This window comes from Coenobita brevimanus, chromosome 1, assembly GCF_032717465.1.
Source record: "Coenobita brevimanus isolate Jiangsu-jjx chromosome 1, ASM3271746v2, whole genome shotgun sequence".
Classification (NCBI taxonomy): domain Eukaryota; kingdom Metazoa; phylum Arthropoda; class Malacostraca; order Decapoda; family Coenobitidae; genus Coenobita; species Coenobita brevimanus.
This window is the reverse complement of record NC_136954.1, coordinates 42,859,342-42,885,557: the sequence shown is the minus strand read 5'-3', so window position 1 is coordinate 42,885,557 and position 26,216 is coordinate 42,859,342. Positions and strand designations below refer to the sequence as shown.

The 26,216-nt window shown below is 42.6% G+C and overlaps 1 protein-coding gene across 1 annotated transcript in view; it reads right to left on the bottom strand.

The window, feature by feature from the left end:
- Window positions 1-26,216, bottom strand: part of LOC145395488 (glutamate receptor 1-like) — a 690,806-nt gene that overhangs the window by 630,939 nt on the left and 33,651 nt on the right. The window contains exon 4 of the mRNA XM_080269120.1: window positions 604-731. Within this exon, the coding sequence (XP_080125246.1) occupies window positions 604-731 (128 nt within the window). The remainder of the gene's footprint in view (window positions 1-603; window positions 732-26,216) is intronic.

Below are 26,216 nucleotides of genomic sequence, written 5' to 3'. Positions count from 1 at the left end.
CAATATACGTACTATTGTGCTGTAGCAGTTACATAAGTGTTGGTGTACTCTGGAAGAAAAGTGTTGAGGATATGGTATAACTATTCCTTCACCATGCAATACATTGAATACTCGTATGTCATTAAAAGAAAAACGATTTTTCATGTGATAATACTGTCTCCAACTTTTTGTCACTTCACATTCATACTCTTTTACAAAATATTTCTTCATAATTCATAAATTTGTAAAATAAACTACGCTATAAATATAATCTTTAGGTACTCACATCTTCTGGGAATTAAGTATTGGTGAATGGAATCTGGAAGGTATTGGCGTAAGCATAGTGAGTACCGTAGCCCTCTTCGTCTCCTCCTTTCATCATCTCTCTTCATCCATCGTCATATTCTTACCAGTTCTCCTCCACCTCCACTTTTTCTTCCATTTTCTCTTCCTTCTTTCTCTACCCTTTCGTCCTTCATATCCTCTACTACACTTCTACCTCTTTTTCCTCCTTCTCTTCCCTCCTTTCCTAATCCCAGCTCCATCTTAAGATCACCTCCCCCCCAGCACACATTATAAACACACAAATTCAATAACAGGTAAATAAGTAATGCAGGTACTCACATTTTCCGGGAACCAGGGCGTAACGAAGGGCATCTGGAAGGTGTTGGCGTAGGAGTGGAGCGTATCGAAGCTGTCAGGCTGGACCGACCCGACCATCGCCCACACAGGCCGCGAGAACTGACGGCAAACTGGGGGAGAGAGAGAGATGAGAACTAGAGTAGTAAGTGAGAATCATCATCATCATCAACAACATCACCATCATCATCATTATCATCATCATCAATATCATCATCATCAACATCACCATCATCAACATCACCATCATCATCATCAATATCACCATTACCATCATCATCATCATCATTTGATCATCACCACCCTCATCACTCTTATCACCATCAAAGCCTCTTTCCCACTCAAGGATGGGGCAGGGTCGTGACCAGAAAGCATGGACAGATAGAATAGGAACAATGGGTCAGAATTCGAGGCGTTAGTGAGGTCAGATTCCAACTTAAAAAATAATGCAGATGTCTGAACCCAATGACTAACACGAGACAAACTCTTCATCTGGGCAGGTAAGAAGTACTGACCCAACACACACACCTACTTATCCCCTACGGTATGTACTCTCCTCACCTTAACTTATCATTTCCTCTCTAGGCCTTGCTTTTCTAGAATACACAGGAGGTGTCTTAGCCCCTAGTCTTTTTTCGATTTATTTTCCATATCACTCCTTAACATTCCCTTGTATGATTCATTATTTATATCGGTTTAAATTCGATACAGCTTGGACTAGTAGCATAGAAGACGATATTGAAGGATAACGTGCTGGAAAAATCGTTAAGGTAGAGATGTTACGGGATATCCAAGGCCACTTAGGAATGAGCCAATATTTACTGTAGTTACTTTGTCGGGTGAACAGTAACTTAAGTCGCCATATTAAGGTTAGAGACTCTCTCTCTCTCTCTCTCTCTCTCTCTCTCTCTCTCTCTCTCTCATGTGCTAACTTATTCTTTTGCCCTGTATCTGTTATGTGCTGATTGTTCTTACTATCACCTGTGTGTTTTACCTACGGGAACACGTACGTCTGTACTGTGCTTCTTGTTCCGATGTCTATGTTTTATGTGTCTCTGTGTCGTTTCGTAGGAGCGAACTTGATTCCCTCTGTCCTCTGTGCCTCTTATGTAAAATAATAAAAATGTAGTAGTAATAGTAGTAGTAGTAATTATAATAATAATAATAATAATAATAATAATAATAATAATAATTACTACTACTACTACTGCTACTACTGCTAATAATAACAGTAATAATAATAACAATAATAATAAAAGAACAAATACTGTTGTTGCTGATGCTGCTGTGACTGCTATTATTGCTTCTTTTACTACTACTACTATTACAACAATAACAACAACAACAACAACTACTACTACTACTACTACTACTACTACTATAATAATAATAATAATAATAATAATAATAATAAAAATAAAAATAATAATAATAATAATAGTCTATCTCTATCTATATACCTAGGCTGCTTCCCCCAAGGAAAGGGAGGTAGCCGAGACAGGACGACTCACTCTCCATTTACTCATCCATTCAAACACATTCATTCGCATCTTAGCCCCAAAGGGGAGAACGGACAGATCCTCACCGCATCACACCACACAAGGGTCAACTGCGCAATGCAATCAGTGACATCCACAGCAGGGCCCGACAGCAGAACTGGTTTACCCCTGCCACATCATAACAGACCCATCCCCTTACCCGCACCTGACCTGACTAGCTGATCAGACCAAATGCGGGAGAATATCCCCTCAGGGCTGCGTCATCACTTATTCATTCACAATTTCTCTCCATTTATTTCTGTCACGCACAGCCACTCTTCCTTGCTCAACAGACATCCCTCTCGCATCCAGCGCTCTCTTCACACTGTCCATCCATCCTATTCGTGGTCTTCCTCTCAGTCTTACACCTCTCACATCAGATCTAGTTATCTTTTTCACCAATCGCTCATTATCCATTCTCTCCATATGCCCAAACCATTGCAACACCCTCTGCTCAACTAGTAATAATAATAATAATAATAATAATAATAATAATAATAACAACAACAAAAACTGTTCAACGCAAACTTCTTTTCCATAACTGGCCACATGGGTGATCTACATCTACACTCAGGATATACAGAGGAAAAAAAAAATCTATCTATCTATCTATAGCCCGACGCCCTAATCCCGCAAAGGGTGGCCTCAGACAGAACGCCTCCAAGTCGCTCTGTCACCCACCATTTGACTACCCTCCCCCCAACTCACCCCCCTTAAAAAAAAAAAATCAATAAAGCAAAAGCAAATAAAGGGCAATAATATAAAGAAAAATAGCTCTCTGGCATAAAAGTAAGAAATTTTTATGGGAATAGGAGTTTCTGGGAGTGGGGGCAAATATACATATATACATAGTGGCTACGGCTGGATGGCGGGAGGATGCGAGAAGGAAGGGGGAAGGGAGTTACGAGATGGGAGGGGGAGGGTGGATGCGGTATGGGTGAGGGAGGGAGGATACGAGAGGGTAGGAGGGAAGGGGATGCGAGAGGGGAGAGGAAAGGAGGATGAGAGAGAGGAGGGGAAGGCGGGATGAGAGAGGGAAGGGGTGATGAGAGAGGGGAGGTGGAGGTGGATGGGAGATGGGTGGGGGAGGAGGATACGAGAGGGAAGGGGGAGGGCAGAGGAAGCTGGGTGAAGAGGTATTTGACAGGAGGGAAAAAGGGAGGGAGGGGGGGAGGCTTAAGAGATGAGAGGGAGAATAAGGGGTAGTGGGGGTTGAGGAGTGGGGAAAGTGGTGATGAGGGAAGGGAAGGAAGAAGAACTGGAGGGAGCTGGGAGATAGGAGGGTGGGTGAGAGGAAAGAAAGGGGTAAGAGCTCGTGTAAGAGGAAAGGGGAAAGGAAAAGATTGGAAGAGGGAAAGGAGAGGAAAAGGGAACAGGTGAGATGACAAGAAAAGACAGGTGGGGGGGCGAAGGATGAGTGACGAAGGGGAGAGGATGGGAGCTTCGGAGAAAGGAGGAGGTGGGGAGAGGGGGGGAAATGAAGAGAAGAGAGGGATGAGGAGGAAGGATTGTGCTTACCTCTCTTCACCTTCATCCCGACATAATTTTCAGTGCGCGCGCACGCACACACACACACACACACACACACACACACACACACACACACACACACACACACACACACACACACACACACACACACGAATGTTGGCGATGGTTCGCTGCTGAGGGAAATAGCGTATGGGGGACAGGAGGAAAGGAGAGAAGAGAGGGAAGACGAGTAGAGGGGTTTGGTAGGGGTCAGAGCCATAAAGCTCTGGCAGGGGTGAGAGGAAAAACGGGGATTGGGGATTTGGAGGTAAAGTAAGGGGGTGGAGAGGAGGGAAGAAAAGATGAAAACGAGGTAAATGTTGTTTATATCTTACCCCCTTTTTCTCACCCTCATCTTTTATAAAAACAGACGTATATACTTACACATATAAACATAACTGTACACACGATCCCTATGCTTCGCGCTGAGAGAGATGGGGAAGGGGAGAAATTAGAGTAACGGGAGGAAGGGAGGAGGGTTAGGAATGTTAGGAGAGGAAAGGAAGTAGAGCAGAGGGCATTAAGTCTCTCCTCACTTCAGTCCAGTCTCCCCTCGTAACACGCTCAAGCTCCTATGACTCACTATACACTAAATAAAATCGCCTGGATTTATTTGCAATGCTACTCTTCCAAGTCACCAGGGAATTAATGATACTGTACCCCATTATCTCCAGTTTGACCTAAAACTGCCATCTATCCATCTTGACTGCTGAGTTCCAACAATAAATTCACGCTAGAATATGATGCTAGTCACGAAGTGCTGTGAAATGATTTAAAGCAGTAGTTCTGCCACCGAGAAACGTGAAATAATCTGCAAAAGGACGAACACCTGGGCCAATCTAAGGTAAAATGGACTTAGTATTATACTCTTAATACCGCGTTCATAATCCCATGCTAACATACAGTTTAATAAAACAGTTTGGTTTCTGTCAGATTTTTGTCCTTTTGCTACTTATTTCACATAGCTCTGGTAAGAGTATATAATGATACGGCTCTATATCCTTTTCACAGCACTTCGTGAACGGTATCATATTCTAGTGTTAATCTACAGTTACGCCTCAGCATTCAAGATGGAGATGGCCATTTTGGGCCAAGTCAAAATAAATAGGGCAACTGACATGACCTCATTGTGACAGGACCATCCTTTTCACTGCCTCAGACGCACTTTGAATTACTTACGCACGCTGAACTCAAACCATTTTATTCGGGTGAGAAAAAAGTCGATATACTGTGACAGTTCAGGCCATCTGATTTACAGTATATACTTTCCATCAACGGTACAAAACTGTCTTTAAGCAAGACAAAATCAACTAACTAAACGTGCCCAACGAAAGCCAGTGAGATAACAAAGGCCATTTTTTTTTTATTCTTGCCATTTCCCAACGACTTTACTTAGCTTAGTGTAAAACTTGACCGGTAGTGGCTGATACAAGGCAGCCTTATCGAAGCCCTTCAATGTGAGAAGCTGGAGAAGGGCGCCTTCGCGCGGTGTCACTGACATAACTGAAGGGTTCCGTTGTCTCCTTATACAAATGCTCCTCAACACTCTACCCCCTGAAAGGGAGAAACTGCACTGCATGAGGGGGGGGGGCAACTTCACCCTGCAGTCTACTGGGTTCACATTCAAATGAACCTGGGGTTACTACTACTAGTACTACTACTACTACTACTCCTGCTGCTGCTCCTGCTGCTGCTGCTGTTGTTGTTGCGAATGCGAGGGGCCTTTCCTAAGATGAACAAGGAGCGGTGCCAAGGCACAGCAAACCCGTCCACGGCAGTCATTTTAATGATGACGTATAAACACAAAAGGATTTCTGGTCAAAGATGTCACATATCAAAATTGGAGTAAATCGGGTGAAAATTGGCGATTTTTATGCCCGATAGGACGAATTTGAAAGGGGTTACGGCGAAAAAACGATTTTTACCCGTCCCTGTTTTTTTTTTTTATGGGGGGGGGTGGCCTACAGCCTGGATCTGTCTCAGTTTCGCCTCAGATTTAATCAGGTGATCAGAAGGTCACAGCCCATCATCCCTGTAATTTTAGTTAAAATCTCACAAGTATTTTTTGCGTAAAGTTGTTAGCAGAGAGACTGACTGACAGACAGACAGACAGACAGACAAACCGAGTGAAAACAATACCCGTCTCCGAGCCCCTCCGGCGCGGGGACGCGCAATAAAAGTGTCTTCTTGCAGCACAAATGCACTAAAAAAGGTCACACGGATTCTCGTCGGCTATGGATGCGTTCTAGCACGTCTTCCAAAGCGATATATTTTTGATGTGGCCTTTTATCAACCTTTTTTTATTTATTTATGTACCGGACAACGATACAGGAAGGATTTAAATAATACAGAAGAGGACAGTAAAGTGAAATGAGCAGAATATATCGCTTAGGAAAATGTGTTAGAGGGCTTCCTTAGCGTATGAGAATACGAGAAAAAGTGTGGACGAACTCAGCTACCACTCAGTTTATTGTTTATACGACGATCAACTATAACACGAATAAAATCCTTTAATGGTAACAAGAATAAACCAGGTCAGATTTCAGTCGTCGTTTGAAGTGTATTTACAAAGATTTTAATGCAGACCACAGTTAATCCACTCAGTAAAAATTCTGTCCTGCCCCAAATATAATCGTTAAGAGGGAGCAAATATAAAACGGAAATGACGCCCCGCTATTTCCTGCCAAGTCCTGTCAGTTTTATGCAGCCTTAAAGAGATCTGTTATGCTATAGAGAATAATGAAGGCTATATTTAACCCCATCATTTTCTGAACTCCATTCTACTCTGAAAATAATTTAGAGACAGTATGAATAGAATGAAAGTAACATCCACTTTTCTTCCTCGTCATTCTTTCTGCCCCTCCTTCTTCCCTTCTTTCCTGTTCTCTCTCCCTCATTTTCTCTCTTTCCTTTCCCTCCTTCCCATCCATTAATTCGGCCAATCCTCGCCCTTGGCTCTCACACTCTTCATCATCCCTCGCTTATCTATCTACCTGACCCCTTTCCCCTTTTCCCCTCATCTCTCTCTCTCTCTCTCTCTCTCTCTCTCTCTCTCTCTCTCTCTCTCACCATTAGGATTTTTTTATTGTATCAGGGGTCACTGCTCTAGGAGGTGACTTCTGTGCTTGTCCCGCATGGGAAAGTTCCTAATCTCAGTGGAATGAACGGAGCTGGGGCCTGACTGACTACTGCCTACCTTAATAGCGCCAGGCAAGGCTGCCGTACCACCCCTGAACATCCACACTGCACCGTGCAATTTCCAAGCTGTGTCCGGAGACGCCCCGTCAACTCAACGTACCCGTACTGACATGCATCATTTATTTTTTTATTCGATTATTCATTTTACTTTACTACTTCCTCTTCCAGGTTATTCATACTGGTAGCTTATAGATAAAGTATTTTAGAATGTAACTTTTCCTTTTCAGTCTTTCCTATGAAATTTCCATGTCAGTTTTTCCATGCTGCATGGTGGTTTATCTCACTTTTTCTTGCCAGTTTTGACTGGAGAGGTTGGAGGCGGGGGGAGCCTTCTTGCTTTACTATCCTTATCCTTCAGCATGTAGAGTTAGATCTTGTAGTCATAGTCTACTCAGTAACAAACAGCCTCGAAAGGACTATAAGGTTTGTTGCTGTTTGTTTTCCTTTGTACTCTCTCTCTCTCTCTCTCTCTCTCTCTCTCTCTCTCTTCTCATCTCCATCTTACCTCCCCACAACCCTTTATTTCCTCGCTGTTTACTCTCATCCCCCCCTCACTTGCCCTCTCCTCTCATCCCCTCTCCTTTCTCCCCCTCTCCTCCTCTCCCCTCTCCCCTCTCTCCCCCTCCCCTTTCACCTCTCCCCCCTCTCCTCCCCTCCCCTTTCCCCTCTGCCTCCTCTCCTATCACAGCATAATTCTCTAATTCTGGCCTATCCTTTACCACTTCTCAAAAAAAAAAAAAAAAAAGAGGCGGGGAGGGAGGGTCTTAACGAAAACTGTCTGATGGTAGCAAGAGAAACTGACTCGCTTTATTGAACGAGTTGAAGGTAGTTCAAGAGCACACACGAGAATTTTAATGTGTAACAGGCCAGATAAATCACTAGGGAAGAAGTGTTACGACAGTCCCCAAGGCAGTGAGAATAAGCCCCCCAATGACTTGAGAGAGGACGCTGGCTGGCTACTCCATGGACTGTGTCGAGTGAGGGGAATTAATCTGGGGTGACAAGGGAGATGACCTGAGGTGAGACGAGGAGAGATTAATAGGGATGAGGGGTGATTTATTGGGTGGTAAGGTGTGAAATGGGGTGGGAGTAAGGGAGGAGGTGTAAGTGAAAATTTGTTGGGGTGAAGGGAATGTGTAAGGGGAAGAAGTGGTAGAAGAGAGGAGACGGGTAGGGGTGATGTAAGAGGGAAGGGTGAGAGGAAAGTAGGAGAGGGGAGAAATGAGACAGGCTAGAGGTGTGAAGAAGGAAAGAAAATTATGTGAGGGTTAATGGGTAGGGGAATGAAGGGAGGGGTACTGGGTAGGGGAAAGAAAGGAGGGGTAATGGGTAGCGGAATGAAGGGAGAGGTAGGGGAATGAAGGAAGGGGTAATGGATAGGGGAATGAAGGGAGGGGTAATGGGTAGGGGAATGAAAGGAGGGGTAATGGGTAGGGGAATGAAAGGAGGGGTAATGGGTAAGGGAATGAAGATAGGGATAATGGGTAGGGGAATGAAGGGAGGGGTAATGGGTAGGGGACTGAAAGGAGGGGTAATGGGTAGGGGAATGAGGGTAGGGATAATGGGTAGGGGAATGAAGGGAGGCGTAATGGGTAGGAGAATGAATGGTAGGATAATGGATAGGGGAGTGAAGGGAGGTAAGTGGAATGATTGGTGGGGTAATGAGTTGGGGAATGATGACCGGTAATGGGTAGGGGAATGATGAGGGGTAATGAGTACGGGAAAGTGAAGGTGAGGAACTGGCCTAGGGGAGGAAAAGTAAGAGGAAGTAAGTAGGCTTGAAACGATGGGTGGAGGTGACAATGGAAATGTAAGAGGTAAAGAGAGTGAAAAAGGAAATAAGTGAGTCAAAGGAGGTGGTTCTGGTGAGCTGACTGGAGTCAGGGGGTGGGATGGCTGAGATAAGATAAGGGGTATTGGAACGAAGTGACGTGAGGCGCTGGCCCTAAGTTGACGGCACAAAGCTTAACTACATTATTCTCGTTACCAAAAGTCGATTTTTGTCTCAGCTTACAAGTGACCAGTCCCCGTCCACAAAAATCTCCTGAAATCTTTGCACGACGAAATATCACCTTTTATTTTTGCTATTACTAAAAGACTTTATTCATCGTCATAGTATAGATGTTATGTTAATTATAAACATATATTTAAAGCTTATTTCGGATAAGGCATGTCAAATGTACCGCGTATCGAACCTCGGCTGAAAAAAAAAAAAAAAAAAAAAAGGGGGGGGGGGCAAAAAGTTTCGTTTTCTAGAATTTAATCTCTCCGAACTTGGGTGGAAAAAGGTGTTCTGGCATTTTATATATATTTTTAAACTAATGATGTTTGAATTTTACCCGTGTTTCGAGTATTACATTAGAAATACATCTCATTTTAGACATGACACTAGAAATATTAGATGACAGAATTTTAAAAACTTTATGGTACTTTTTCATCTATCTGACCGTAGACTTTTTCGTGTTCATCTTCATCTATTTCAATTAATTCGACTCTGGACATAGGTTAGGTAGCCCGTTTCCAAAATCCAGTTATCCACCTACGACACACCGATCAATGGCTGGTCCTCTGCAGAATTTTATTTTTATTTGTATTTTCTCCAACTCGACACTAGGCAAAGTTTAAGTAACACGTTTCAGAGGTCCAGTCACCCACCTCCGACATATCAACAAAGTGCTGGTTATCTGCAGCTCTCACTCGTCATCCTGGCACTTGGACACTAACACCTACTGTCTCTTGTGTTATACGCCATGTATACCACACTCCAATCTGGTATTACGGTATCAGTGGGGGGGTCCTCAAGGATCGTATTCAAAACGGCAACAAAGTTTTCGAAAAACTCTTCCTTAGCAATTTCTTCCGCATATTACGTCTCTTTATCCTCTTACATGTTACTGGTGTAAAGTTTGTAGAAATTAAAACTGTATAGGTACACAAATGAATTTTAAGGTGCAGGATGCAAAAGAAGCCACAAAGACAGGGATGCTACGAAGCCTCCTATGACACACACGATAAAGCCCTAAGGCATGTCGGCGGGCTGATATGAAAGATCAGTTAACAAGATGGTATCCACTTTACATCCACCACCCACAACATTACCTGACTCCTTCACTCCCAGGACGTATCATTTTCACTTTACTATTGGTCTTACTAAACTATCTGATTCACATAATGAGTGTCCCCTTAGCAGTGAAGCGGGTAATAAAAGATATATATAAAACCAATATTATTTTCAAATTCTTTCCTACGTTGAGCAAAACTGTCTAGAAATAGCTTCAAAACATGGAAACGTAGTCCTTGGCCTGAAGATGTCAATATAATTTATCGCAATAAAATAGGGTGTCAAAGAAGTTACTGTGCATTTGAAGTTACCGTAACCAACACATTTCACAAACATATAACACTGTCATATCCCCAACTGCCACACCTCATACCGGAAACACCTTGCACTGCCTCATCGCACAATGTCACATCTCAAACTGCTACACTCCACACTGCCACATTCCATACTGCAACATCACACTGCCACACCTCACACTGCTAAATTCAGCATCTCACACTACCACATCTCTTACTGCTACACAACATACTACCATATCTCACACTGCCACATCTCATATTGCAACATCACAGTCAGCTATAACTCACTCTTCCACACTTTACACTGCTGCACCTTATACATACTGTTATATCTCACACTGACATACCTCACACTACCACACCTCATACTTCTATACATCATACTGGCATATCAGACACCGCCACAATTCACAGAACTGTATTTCGACCTACACCTTACACTACCACACCACATACGGCCACATTTCCCAATGCCACATAATATACCACCAAATCTCAGTCACACCACACACTGCCGTATCTCTCACTACCAGACCACAGACGTCCAAATCCCTCTCACACTTCACACTACCACATTACACAACCAGATTTCACACTGCCACGCTTCGCACGGTCATATCTGAAAAAACACTTATACCAGACACTGCCACGTCTCACCACCATACCTCACACTACTGCACTTAACTACATACACCTGCACTACACTCCGCTACACTCTTCGTATACAAGCTTTTGTCCTATGTTATGCATGCAAACTCTGTCAGCGATGAGATGGAGGGATGGAGTGGAAAAGTATATGAGAGAGGGGTGTGTGAGCTGCGAGCAGGGCGGTGAAATGGTGGAGGACAGAGCGACATGGAGGAGATTTCTTTATGGCCACCCCTTACGGGATTACGGCGTCTGGCAATAGATTGATAGATAGATAAAGATATATTTTCAAAAACGAAGAATTTATAACTGTGTAATGTATAAAATTTATGATCATGGAAAATATACTACAGAGTCTCCTACTGCCATGACAACAGGGCCAATAATTTTTTTTTTCTCTCTCTCTCTCTCTCTCTCTCTCTCTCTCTCTCTCTCTCTCTCTCTCTCTCTCCAGATATTGAGCTCCTTGCCAGGCCTTCCTACGAGGAAGAATGAGCAACAGATGTGACGCCAGGCTTAAGACGAATAGATGGGGGTCGACCAGACACGGTGTGTGTGTGTGTGTGTGTGTGTGTGTGTGTGTGTGTGTGTGTGTGTGTGTGTGTGTGTGTGTGTGTGTGTGTGAAACAGTAATGCTTGGCCTCTTTTTCCACTTATTTGTGACTGAAATAGCAGCGTGTGAGTTACTCATGTACTTCCAGTGGCTGCTTTGTAAGCGACCACCACAACAAATACAAGGGGAGGATCACTGCTCAACTTCCGTGCATATTTTTTCTATGCGAAATAAAATCATCTGGAAGTCTGCACGAGTAAAATGGCGATAACGTCATCGTAGTGAAGTGCTTAATTATATTTCCATGTGCAGTAGTAATATATTTTGCTTTTATTTACTTGATCTGCCATTGCATATAACTAAAGCGATGGGAAATTTTGTCCTGTATTACCAGCGATTTTCATAATTCTACGTAAAATCAATAATAACTGCAGGAGGAAAAGCAACACAGGTTTATATGTTCCTTTACATAAGATTAATCTGCATTATAACTCTCAGGCTCCTATGACTCATTCCCAGGTAAATAAATCACATGACGTTATCTGGAAGAGAAGATTTTGCTAACGAGCATGTTTTTTCAGATGCCATATGCGCGGGTAATATGTGTTCCTACATACGTGAATACTGGAGGACTACTGAGGTATTTCAGTCAACAGTACATAGCAGTTTAGGACTTACTTCTGCTTCCACATGCAAGGCAAAGCAGTATATCAATTATTAATACTTGTGGAAAGGACACCTGTAGTATTCTATTCCAGCTGAAGCAGGTAATAATATTCAATAGACAGTGCGTCACACAAGCCTGAGAGTGTTGTTTCACCAATAACCTTCTATTTCATCCATCGCAAGACGATTTTATTCGGGTGAAAGATCGTCACTGGAGACAGATTTTCTGCACTGCAACAGATCAATCGCAGGGTTATTGCATGAGCTGTATTTTTTTCAAGTGAATGAAATACCAATAGCTAAGTGAACACTATACCATACTCAAGAGGGTGTACTGTAGTGAATTTGTACGTGCAGGGAAAATCCGTTTTGTAATATATCTATCTGAACATTGCAGGAGTATCACTTCATTTGCAAATACAAAGTGCGCCATTCCCCCCCCCCCCGCTCCCCGAACTAATCTGGGGGTACCTCGTGTGCTGCGGGAACGGCTGAGTATGCAGGTGTGGGCGTGAGTGTGGTAGCAGGAGCTGGAAATCAATAGATGATGCAGGAAGAAAGCCACTGACAACAATGACTGGGCCGTCCCCGCAACACGCGAGAAATCACCCGGCAGAGTAGAAGAGGAGCGCCATGTATGGACCACCGTGTATAGGAAATATTCGGTAATTGATCAGGACTTCCGTACCCAAGCATAATCTGTTTTGCGCCTTACCCTTGGTGAATACTGAAGGAATGTTGCCTGCCGCACGAGAGGCCAGGAGCGGGAAACGTGTACAGCTCAGGTGGCGAGACACATCAGCCAATTAGCCAAAGGGGACTTAGTCATTGTCAGGCCGGAGACTAACTCATTGTTCTTACGTCAACTGCTGCTCTTGACGTCAATGGTTTGTTAGGGAGAAAGAAGTGAGCTAAACCCCTTGCATTACTCAGTTTCCTTGCAGGGTTGATACGCTTCTCTCTCTCTCTCTCTCTCTCTCTCTCTCTCTCTCTCTCTCTCTCTCTCTCTCTCTCTCTCTCTCTCACCAGTGGCTTGTAAGAGAGAAAAGAATGACAACATCACCCTCCTGCATCAGTCAGCTGCCATCCCAGGGCACTCCTCTTGCCACTTCTATACCTGTTACCTCTCTTATAATCCTGAACCATGCATGCATTATTTTCCTCCTGTCCATTATGTTCCTTCAGTCTTCAGTCTTCGTCTCTGCTAATCTTATCTCTGTTGTTTTTTCTCTCTAATCTTTCTTTCTTCACTTCTTTTAAACCTGCTACCTCTCTTTCATACTGCTGAATCCTTGTATCATTTTCCTCTCCTTCATTATGATCATGCAATCTCCTTCTCGGTCATTTTCATCTTTACTACTTCCACCTCTGCTGTTTCAAGTCTGACACTCTCTTATTACCACTTCTGCACCTATTACAAAAGCATCACAAACACAACAGTACCTCCATCCATCCATCCATCCATCCATCTATCTATCTATCTACAAATACTTTTGGATTAACACTAAAGGGCAAGGTCTTCCACTGAGCTAAAGAAACCATCCAATCGGTAGCCAGAATATAAAACTTATGTGATGCCCTGCTCCTTAAAAATGAATCCCACTGTCTCTACATTCCCTAAAGTGAGCCAGCATCTTAGCCTGTATGCACTAAATTATCTTATAATAGTGTTCCCCTGCAGTGCTTACCCCGACACACCCAAAGAGGGAGAGATGTTGTGTGTCTGTCATTTTCTTTTATTCCCCCGCGTTAGTCAATTATTATATGATGGAGAGGCATGATTTTCGCGAGTTTTTTTCTATCACTAGCGTTTTCATAACACGGAAATTACATACTATGTCACACACACACACACACACACACACACACACACACACACACAATATATCCTGAAAATAAAAGTGACCAAAAAAGCGCACCCGTCAAAATGGTGAGACAGGAAACACACACACACACACACACACACACACACACACACACACACACACACACACACACACACACACACACGAAAAATAACCAAGACAACGTTCCAGTATTCGCCACAAAAATCTTACATGAAAATTCTTCAGTCTCTCCCTGCTGCTGGGCATGGCGGTAGTGGTGGTAATTTAGTAAGAGCAAAAATGATTCCAGCAGTCACATTCACGCCTCCCATGTTCCGCTGGCAATTGCGTTTCTTCTGTTTCAGTGACAGGCGTGATTTGGCCACTATTAACACTCTCAGGCTCGCATAACGTTGTCTTTGGTGAATACATTATCACAACGTAAATCGAATTAAAATACCAGCGCAAGACTACAAAATACACAGAAGAGGCAGTATAAAAGACAGCAGTAAAGACACACACACACACACACACACACACACACACACACACACACACACAGGAATGGGGGTAGGATAGGTTAAATTGGGGAGGGGGTAAGGGGAGAAGAGGAGATAAGAAGGGAGAGGGAGATAGCCTTGGTGGATGAGGGGAAGGTAGACTAAGAATGGGTGGAAATAAGGGTGAAAGAGAGGATGAGGGGGATGAGGAAGGCGTCAAAATCAGCGAGGATGGGGGAGAGGGGACGAGAGGCTTCTAAATGTGAGAGGGACTAGAGGGGAGGGGTAGACTAAGGGAAGAGGGAGGGTAAGGGAAGCAGATGGGGAGAGGCTAAGAGGGTGAGAGGAAGGAGTCAGGAGGAGGGAAGCTAGGAAAGGGGGGAGAAGGGAGTTAGAATGCTGGACCAGGTGGTGAGGGGGAGGGGGACAGAATTTGCATACAGCTCTTGTCTCTATGTAAATATGTATGTAAATCAGGGAATTATAGGCCTCAAAACATATACAAAATGAGGCAAGGCACGAGTTAATGCATTTTACTGTATATGTAGGAAACTGGAAAGGGATGTGTGTGTGTGTGTGTGTGTGTGTGTGTGTGTGTGTGTGTGTGTGTGTGTGTGTGTGTGTGTGTGTGTGTGTGTGTGTGTGTGTGTGTGTGTGTGTGTGTGTGTGTGTGTGTGTGTGTGTGTGTGTGTGTGTGTGTGTGTGTGTGTGTGTGTGTGTGTGTGTGTGTGTGTGTGAGAGAGAGAGAGAGAGAGAGAGAGAGAGAGATGCAAGGGGTTGTATAGGAAAATCGAGAGGTAGGTGGAGGAATGGGGGCTGGAGGGAGAGTGTAGTGGAGGGTAAAAAAGTCGTACTGAGATGGAAATGAAGGATGAAGGGAAATAATAAAATAGGCTCAAGGAGAAAGGGATGGAGAAAAGTACTAGAGGAAAAGTGGGTAATGGGAAGAGAGAGAAGGGGGAGTGGGAGAGGGAAGGAAGGGAGAGAGGGAGAAGTGGAAAAGGAGGTGGGAGTAAGAGAAGGTAAGAACAGAAAGAATGAGAGGGACAGTGGGCAGTGAGGTGGAAGGGAAGGATGGAAGGAAGAGAATAAAGAGCAAGTGAAGGAATGGAGGAGAGATTAGAGACTGAGGGAAAGTGATCATCATCATCATCATCATCATCGTCATCATCATCATTATCATCATCATCATCATCATGCAGGATATAAGCCTCCCCATCATTTTTTTTTTTTTTTTACTATTTTTATGAGTGAGGAGGGGAGAGAAGGAGGTGCTACTTGAAACTGAATACCAGACTCATCCTGATCATGGAATGCTTGGTGGCAACGTATCAGCACTTGGGCTCCTATGACTCACTGACGTTAGATGGAACAATAATAGATGTGACCAAGTCAGAGTTAATATTTTTTACACATTTAGAAACAATACTTGGATTTATTGTAGGCTGTTACAATAACATTTTTATCCCATGAAATCCCATGATGCTTGTGTTTATCTCTGTCGTTTTCTATTGCAGGGAGACACACTCTTAGGGCCGTCATATTAAAACTAAACGTGCAAATGAAAACATACCCTCAGTTTTCTTACGATATTTCCTATGCATGTACTGAACAGAACTTACCAGACCTTCTGTATCGCTGCTACACTCAGTACTGTGGGATGCAAGTTGATCACACACAACAATTACACGTGTTCCATAAATGACTGTACACGTGTTCCATAAATGACTTTACACTTGTTCCATAAATGACTGTATACGTGTTCCATACATGACAGTACACGGGTTTCATTAATGACTGTACACGTGTTCCATAAATGACTTTACACTTGTTCCATAAATGACTGTATATGTGTTCCATACATGACAGTACACGGGTTTCATTAATGACTACACGTGTTCCATAAATGACTGTACACGTATCCCATAAATGACTGTACACGTGTTCCATAAATGACTGCACAAATTTGAGCGTCTGCTAATCTCTTCGTGTGTCAGTTTTGATAATGCGGATGTTAAAAACGAGCACAATAAATAATTACTGCCGTACTCCATGACAAGGTTCGCTCCCGGTTGTTGATGAACAGCACCATAGTTAGACATATAATTTTCTTGAAACAATCCTGACTGCTTTGGTAAAGGCTTCTCGCAGAGCTGCTTCCTCCACCTCCTCCTCCTTCTCTGCCTGGAAAAATGGCGTGCCATGTCCACTCCTCCCGCAAGACATGGGCATCAACGTCACCTCTTCACTGTATTCTGGATTCAACACTTTTCCTGTCGATTTCCCAAATTACGCAAATGTGCCACTTACTTGTATATTTTCCATGATCATTAATATATTTTGGTAACCAATATTCCTTCCCTTGGATCAGACTACTGCATAATATATCTGAATTTGTCCTTCAGCAGCTAAAGTCAGCTTCAATTGTTCCCAATCTTTTTTCATAATGCCTTAAAGGTTTTCTCCTACGTAAAGCAAAAATTACTCCATTATTGTGTAGTCCGTTCTTTTACCCATACATTTCTGCTAATTCCTGGATATTTTTTCTTGGCTTGAACTTTTAGATTACAAACAGTATTTGGATCGTTTGACAAACTGCCATTTTTTTTTTCCTTCATATTTTCGTAATGCCTCGATTTTTTCCCCGCCCGTAAAATCGCCGTACACTTCCACTAACACCACGATCTTTTCTTGGTCCAGACTTTTAGAGAACCGAAGAGAATATCCAAAGAAAATCCGCAGCGCCTCTCATGGATGGCCGGTAGTGGTAGGCATTTTCAGGGATGACGCCTGACGTGTCTGCCGATAACACCGAGGGCGAAGGCTTTCACTCGAGGAAATTCAGGAAGGAAAGAGAGGAGCAGCAGCGCCGGCCTTGAGAAACCCAAACGGGCAGGAATGTGGGGAGAAAAGATGACAGAGAAAAAACTTGTTTATTCTGGCGTGGTCTTACTTCAGTTTTGTCTGGAAAAGGGATACATCGAAAGCTGAAACGGCTAACAATGTAAGGGTCATATCGGTAACAAAAATACTTTAAAATATATATGTATATAAAGGGAACATAAGTGTTATATTTTTCAATAGTAAACGGGGGAAGATTGAGGAAAGTTGTGTGTCTCGCCTTAGAAATGTACCTCCACCATAATTTAAAAAAAAAAAAAAAAAGCACACTACACTAAACATGAGTTATACTGCTGACTGCCAGGAAGAGAGTCTGGGAAAATGCTGTGGGGTTTAGTGCAGGCTTCACTCAGTCTTACACCGTAAACATAAGATGTACCAGGAAAGTCAGCACCATATCTGTAACAGGGCAAACAAAACACTGGTGGCTGGCAGGGACAGAGGGAAAAAAAAAAAGACATTTAGCATTGGCTTGCATCAGCCTTTTAATAAAAAAGGAAAAGAAACGACGAAACCCAAAGCTACAACGCACTAACAACGTTATGATGGTACGCTGTGGAAACCATCATCCACTCACTTAATGTAGCGCTGTCTACTTCTTTCCAAGGTGACTCTACACTGAGTGACAAGCCTAAAGGATTCCTGTTACCCAGGAAACCATTTACAACGGTAACCATACAACGCGGTGATGTGCAATCTACTCTGGTGTGACGTCCATGCAGGAACCAAACCCCCACACTTTTCTCCGCCGTTCGCTGTAGCGAAGCGCTGTCCACCGCAAGAGAACACAGGTTCATTGCACAGGATAGCCCTACAGGGGCGGCTGCTTGCCTCCGGTTGATGGGTTTGCTCTGCCAGACAGAACAGGGTTGCTCTACTACAACTAATAACGACGTAAGCATACTTAACAAAATCGCCACCTTAACTGTGCTAGTATTTTCACGGTAGGCTAAGAGAGAGATGGTGGGAAAAGCTGTGTGTTGTGACGTAGTTTTACCTCAGTACTGTACTGAAAACGTAAAGATAATATCAAAGTAATAAGCAAATATCGTTAAAAATACTGAAGACAAACACAGCAGCAAAAATGTATCGGCAAGCACTATAATGTTAACCGGCAGGAAGGGGCACGAGACGGAAAAAGGTGTGTGTTTTGCCCTAACCTCCCCTCAGCAGTCTCAAGATTATACAGAAAACATAAAAATGAAACCTGATGCTGCAGGCCTGAATAATGTAAACTTTAAATAGTCAACAAAAACAACACAAAAAACGTATTAGGTAGGGTGCTATATTGTTGACTGGCTGAGAGAGAGAGAGAGAGAGAGAGAGAGAGAGAGAGAGACAGACAGACAGAGAGAGAGAGAGGGAGGGAGAGAGAGAGAGACATATCATTGTCAAAAAAAAAAAAGAGAGAGAGAGAAATACATGCAGACGAGATAAGAGTGGATGATTTTCGAGGGGAGGCTAGACAAAATCTGGAATATTTTTTCACCCTGTATACATAATGTTATATTTACTGACAATATTCTACCCATCCCTGCCTGGCCTTCACCGACACCGTTTATCAGTATTTATCTGTATTCTCGTCGCGTAAGGAGGCTCCCTAACACCTCTTCCTTAGCGATTCATTTCTAGATATGGGGGGTTAATATCCTTTTGTACGTTATGTAAGCTGAGTATGGCGATATAGGAGAGATTTATGTAGCTAAGAATAGGATAATAAGGTGTAATGGGAAAAAAATAAATCTCTTAGAGAGGGTGTTGAGGAGCTTCCTTGACCGGCGAGAGTACGGGCCATAGTGACTCGTACTGAACGGGAAATTATAACACTGTGGTTCCCGTGACTCAGGTAAACAGAATCACATGATATTACCTGGAAGAGAATACAAGCGTTGACCAGACTGTGTGTGTGTGTGTGTGTGTGTGTGTGTGTGTGTGTGTGTGTGTGTGTGTGTGTGTGTGTGTGTGTGTGTGTGTGTGTGTGTGTGTGTGTGTGTGTGTGTGTGTGTGTGTGTGTGTGTGTGTGTGTGTGTGTGTGTGTGTATTGTTCATAAATTACATATATAAACATTTATACATACACACATACATGCATACACATTCATACACAGATATATACAGAACATACATACATATACATACGTACATACATATATACACAGGCTACACAGATATTCATATATAGACGGGTAGATACATACATACAGACATTAATATATATATATATATATATATATATATATATATATATATATATATATATATATAAAGAACATGCATACATACATAAGATATACTGAGAAATATATAGTTCACTAGTCGTCGGTGAAATTTGTATTAGTACTGTACAGAGAAAGAATTAATCAAGAGGACTAAACAACTGATGAAGGAGCATAAGTGATGAGAGAAGAGGGTAAGAGAAGCCAAAGGAAGGGAGAGAAGGTAAGAGGAATGTAAGAAAGGGAGAGGAAGGTAAGACGACAGTAAGGAAGGGCAACAAGGTAAGAGGAACGTACGGAAGAGAGAGAGAGAGAGAGATAAGAAGAACGTTAGGAAGGGTGGGAAGAGGAACGTGAGGACGGGAGGGACGGTAAGAACGTAAGAAAGGAGAGATGGTAAGAGGAACGTATGGAAGGAGAGAAGGTATGAGGAACGTAAGGAAGGAGAGAAGGTAAGAGGAACGTATAGAAGGAGAGAAGGTAAGCGGAACGTATGGAAAGAGAGAAGATAAAAGGGACGTGAGGAACATAGCCATGGGGAAGGAAAACGTTAGGAACTAAGAGGAGGGGTAAGAGGAACACAGAGGAGGGTAAGAGAATGTGAAGAGCGCAAAGATAAGAGCAGCGTAAGAGGGTAAGAAGGAATGAAGAAGGTAGTGGAGTACAAGGGCAAAGTAAAAGGAAAGGAGAGGAAGGTAAAAGGAACGTAGAGGGGTATAAGAGGAAATTAAAAGAAATGAAGAGAAAGATTAAAGGAAGGTAAAGGTGGATAAGAGGAATGTAAGAAGAATGTCGAGGAGGGTAAGAAGAATGTGAAAAAGAGAAGAATGCGAGGGAGAGAACAAAGGCATGCAGGGATTAGCCATCACTACATTACAGGGCGGAAGGGAGACAATGTGTATGTGATGCTTTGACTGAACTGTGTTGGTGGAGAGTTGAGGAATTGATGTGTTTTGTGTGATGGTATTTATGGAAGGGGTTTTTGGTGGGCGAAAAGTGGGAGGCTGAAATGTCAAATAATGCTTCTGATTCCTATTTACCTCATTCTGGAAGTGGTAACAAGTTTAGGGTGGTGGTGGTGACACACACACACACACACACACACACACACACACACACACACACACACACAGGAGCATCCCTGTAAGCTTCCCCTCACTGACATCCTCACTAATAAACACTTGTCTAAATAAAGGACTAGCAAGAGTAACGAACGATATTTACAATCTATTAGGCAATGATAAAAATATAAATAATTGGCAATTAACGCAGAGATAACGAGCCACTGGTGCATATTAAATCTTTGACTGGATTACGTGATTCATTAGTTTATTTCTCACACCCATGCACGAATTCATTCAGTTAAGGAGAGCACCCTCATGAAGTTCGATTTCTCTTGGGCAAAACAGAATCGTGTGGCGGTGTCAAGAACGCAATTCATAATTCGTCCTAGTAGTGAGATCTTACCCATCCACTACGCTGATGCCTTATTTATATTATTCTTGTTGCACCAAGGCGACTTTATTCTTTAAAAAAAATTAATAAATAAAGTTGGAGGATCCATAATCATGCATATAGCACACACCTAATCTCATTCATCTCTTCACAACCATCATGCTCCCATAATCTTAATAAAATCGTGTAGTAATTCCAAGAATGCACCAAAACGAGATGTCGCTGTAATGAGAGTTAAATCTTGATGGCGAAATAGCAAAACTAATTATATAAGTCGATATGACATGCCATGAATGATTTAAACTGAAAACTTGCAATCACACGTGAGATAGTTGTAGGAAGATATAGTTTTAAAAATGTCAGCATACTCTTCAATAGTTTCAGTGAGTGACTGACTTTCAAGATGTCAGTTTTTTATATCTCTGTCATAACTGGCAATATCACGTTTGGAGATAAAAGAATAAGAGGAGAAATAGCAGCAAAGTAGAAAGTCAAGAGGTCCTGACGAAAACGGGCTGAGGCAAAAGCAGAGGAATGAGACCAGAGTGAGTTAGTAGTATTATGTCTGCTGTTGTCCTCTAAGTCTTCCCACTAAAACAAAGAATTTGGGAAGGGGGGGGGGTCTCAGCTTGCTTACGGTTCCCTTTATGCAGAGTTAGAAGTCACTGTGTACATGACGTTAGCGTCGATATGCCTTACTTCCCCACACCTCACACTGTCGAACGGTATACTGTTCGCTTATACAAAAATCAGAATCCCACACCATATAATTATTACACCTACCGCTGCCATGCCTTATATTCTCACACTGCCACACTACACGCTATCAAACTTCTCTTTGCCACACCACACACTACCACACCTAAATCTCTTTACCATACCAAACACTCCCACACCAGACAATCCAACAAAACACACTACTAAACATCACAATCCCAACCACACATTACCACACCTCACACTACCACGCTGCATTCTACCACACACTTGTCTGGCACATCACACACCATGACACCACACACTTAAACGCACTGCCAAACTACACACCACCACATTGCTACATATCACACTCCCACGCTGCATACTATCACAACTTTCCCTACCACACCAAACACAATACACACTCTCACATCGCAAACTTCCACACACCACCACACTACACTCTGCCACACTATACACTGCCACACCACACTTCAAACACACCCTTCAATTACATCTCGCTCTTCCTCTCCTCCCAGCGCTTACAGTTAAAGAACTTAATTGCATCCTGTTGCTCAAAGTATTTGCTCCCTAATTTTTGTTCATTGTCAATCTCCTTCCCGTCAGAGATGTTTTTAATAACTTGTATATGATGCCATTGTTGCAAGTATTTCATTACAGGATGATTAACTGGTATATAAAACTGCATCGGGTCTGTAAATAATAGTATCTTACAGGACTTTATTTTTCGTCACAGGTAAATATATGTGATCAAGGTGTTTACGTGTCCATTTAGTGATTGAAAATAAATGGGAAAAAATAAAGTTTTATCTCAGCATGCCTGAAATACGAATCATGCTGTAATTTTCCTGAAGGACACCCCGTGTGCTGGAACTGAAGCTTTTAAAGTAAGACAACTGATAAACACTTTCGTTGTTTATCTTTGATGATGGCATTTGCTGAGTGTTGTAGATCTTTCATGATATCGTTTCTCCATCAATCATCATCATTATCATCATTAAGATGGTGATGGTGATGATGATGATCATCACTCTGCGTCAGTTTACTCCAGGTCAAGAGCCTCCCCCAACGTTTTCAACATTTCTACAGAATTTTTCAACATATAATGACAAAATTAAAATGTGTGTGTGTGTGTGTGTGTGTGTGTGTGTGTGTGTGTGTGTGTGTGTGTGTGAGAGAGAGAGAGAGAGAGAGAGAGAGAGAGAGAGATGACAATATGGAGGATTTTAATCCCTTCAAAGGGCTGACTGTAATTACCTTAATTACATTTGGTTTCAGAAGCAGTGTAATTACATTCAGGTCAACTGAACTGCCTGAAGACTGACAAAAAGGTGCAGACAGCAAAGAAATAATCTGGACAAGGACAAAACAAAAATAAACATGGAGGAAAAATGAAAGCACACACACACACACACACACACACACACACACACACACACACACACACACACACACACACACACAGAAAGGAGAAAGTTTTGCCACAGATTTTTCTCTACCTGTGCCTCCTTTCAGTGTTCGTTATCCACACACACACACACACACACACACAAAGAAAGTTGTCACAATTTTTTCTCTACCTATGCGTTCTTTCACTTTTCGTTATCCACACACACACACACACACACACACACACACACACACACACACACACATCATCCTTGAACATGCTTGGGGTTTCATTTACTCGGGACTTATCTTGGAAAGATCATATTACATCTCTTGTAAAATCTGCTTCCAAGAGATTGGGTGTGCTAAGTCGACTCCGCTCTTTCTTTACCCCTGCACAATTGTTGACTCTATACAGGGGTTTTATCCGCCCCTGTGTGGAGTACAACTCTCATGTGTGGGGAGGCTCCCCACATACAGCTCTTCTCAACAGGGTGGAGTCAAAGGCTTTTCGTCTCATTAACTCTCCTCCTCTTACTGACTCCCTTAAACCTCTGTCTCTTAGCCGCACTGTTGCATCTTTATCTCTTTTCTATCGCTACTTTAATGGTCACTGCTCCTCTGAACTGTCTGCTTGCAGTCCTCCACCATACGACGGGCGCGTAGCACCCGTCTGGCAGCAAACTCTCATCCCTTTTCTGTCCAGCTCTCTAATGCAAGAGTTAACCGTTACTCCCAGTCTTTCATTTATGCAACAGGTCAGCTCTGGAACTGTCTCCCTCTGTCTGTATTTCCTGCTGCCTATGATCTCCAGTCTTTCAAACGTAGTGTGTCCAGGCATCTCAAAATGATAGGATCTTGAATTTGGCTCTCTATTGTGTTTTGTTTTCTCTTGGAGGGAACTGTTACTGCGGGCTCATGGCCTTTGGTTCCTTCTTCCTCGCATAAAAAAAAAAAAAAAAAAAAAAAACAACGCAGGGGTCAACGAATGCTGCATCAAACTCCTCCAGTTCCCAAAGCCTCTCCCATGCTGAATAAAACCCTGTGGAAGTACGGGTTTATTTCTGTATCTGCTCCGTTACTATATTCTTGTGTGTGATTCATGCAATCTATGCCAACATTAAAAGGGTATAAGAAGCAATAAAAAAGGATATTAATGGGATGTTTCGAAAATAATTCGGTAAGGAAGAGGTGTCAGGGAGCCTCCTTACCCTACGAAAATAAGGGTCTATATCCTAACCACCCTACATACAAAAATCCGTTTCCTATAATACGCTCATTCTTTTAGTTCCTTCAATACGGCCACGTACTTTCTATATTTTCTTTCCTCTCGCAAAACGATATCGATCTATATTAGTACGGTTCTCAAATGTTCTCTGAGCTGAATAAAATCGCCTGGAGATGGAAAGAATACACTTTTTTAAAGAATAATCGATTTGACGAGACGAATATTAACTCCCGACACACATTTTACATCTACTACTTATATAAATATTTCCTAACTTAGCACGGGCCAGTCCAGGATAAGAAACACTGAAGGAATAAATTATTAATAGCTGGGGATACACACCATCCACTTATTCGATGTAATGCTGTATTTAAGTAACGCTAGACAGAGCTGTACACCGAATGGTTCACTTTAACCCAAGAAATTGTTTACTACGTTGGGTGGTAATCATATCAGTATTTACTACGTTGGGTGGTAACAATATAACTACTTGCTACGTTGGGTGGTAATCATATCACTAAAGGACGGTCGGTGGTCTAGTGGGCTAAGGCGCTCCAACCCAATGGGACCCACAAGAGTTTAATTCGAGGGTTGATTGGGGCTTATTGCTCACATAATGCCACTAATAGAGGAGTGGGGCTGGTCACCATCACCTTAAATAGTGGGACTAAGTAGGCTAGCACCAGACCCCTACGCTCATGCTGGGGCTGAAGTGGATGCAATGTCGGACGGATGGATAGTTTACTGAGGTGGCAAATTTACAAAGGTGGCTAATTACTGAAGGGGCAAATTGTTCAGCGATAAAATTACTGATCGGGAAAACTGTTGATAGGGTAAATTTCTGAATATGTATACATTACTGAAGGGTGTATTATATTTAAGTGAAACTGAAGTGTTAATATGTGGAAGTATAGAACAATGTATACGTTACTTTCATTCCACTCGCCATAGATCTTCACATAAACCACAAAGACGCCTAAATTTAATGACATCTTGAAGCTGAATGTTAGTGCCTTCTAACCACATCAAATGGATTTAGATCGTTTGAATAATTTCCGAGACTGATTCTTAAAAACTGTAAATGATGCCAGGCTGCAGGAATTGCCAAGCCATATAATCCGGTTGTTTGGGATTAAGGAAGAGTGATCAGTTCATTAGGAGAGCAATAAATCCCAATCATCTCTCGTATATAATCCCAAGAGCCACAGACAGTTGGAGCACCTCAGCCCACTAAGCCACCAAGCGGTCATTTGGTTATGGTCACCACCCAGCGTACTAAACGGTTTCTTGGGCCAAAAGAAACCGTATGCTTGCCACTCAGTGTAGAATCAACTGAAGGTCTCACTACTTCAGCTGTGAGTAATGTCCACATTCACACTGGTTAAGGAAGCTCCCTAACATCTTTTCCTAAGCGACTTATTTAGTATATTACATCTTTCTGTCCTTCATGTTATATATATCATTCTAATACTACCACACTCTGCATGGATAACGTGCAAAAAGGATATTAACCAGCCATATCCAAAAACAAACCGCTAAGGAAGAGGTTCTAGGGACCCTCCTTTACTGACAAGAATAAAGGTCTACGTCAGTGGTGCCTGAACATGTTAAATACGGGTACCATCTACTCCTTCATGGTCGGTGCAATTCTAGTTCTGCATCGTAACTAACGTGGCTTTGCCTGGCTGAGTGAGTCATAGAAGCCTGAAAGTAAAGCCAGACATTATTACTCAGGTGATAGTAGGTCAAAGGAGTCTGTGTTAGCCTCCTTTACCCCATCACTATATAAATTTAGCTGTGTACACAGGAGCCCAGGATAAGCGTAAGACCTCCCTTGGATAACTTACGAGTACGAGAAAGACACCAATCA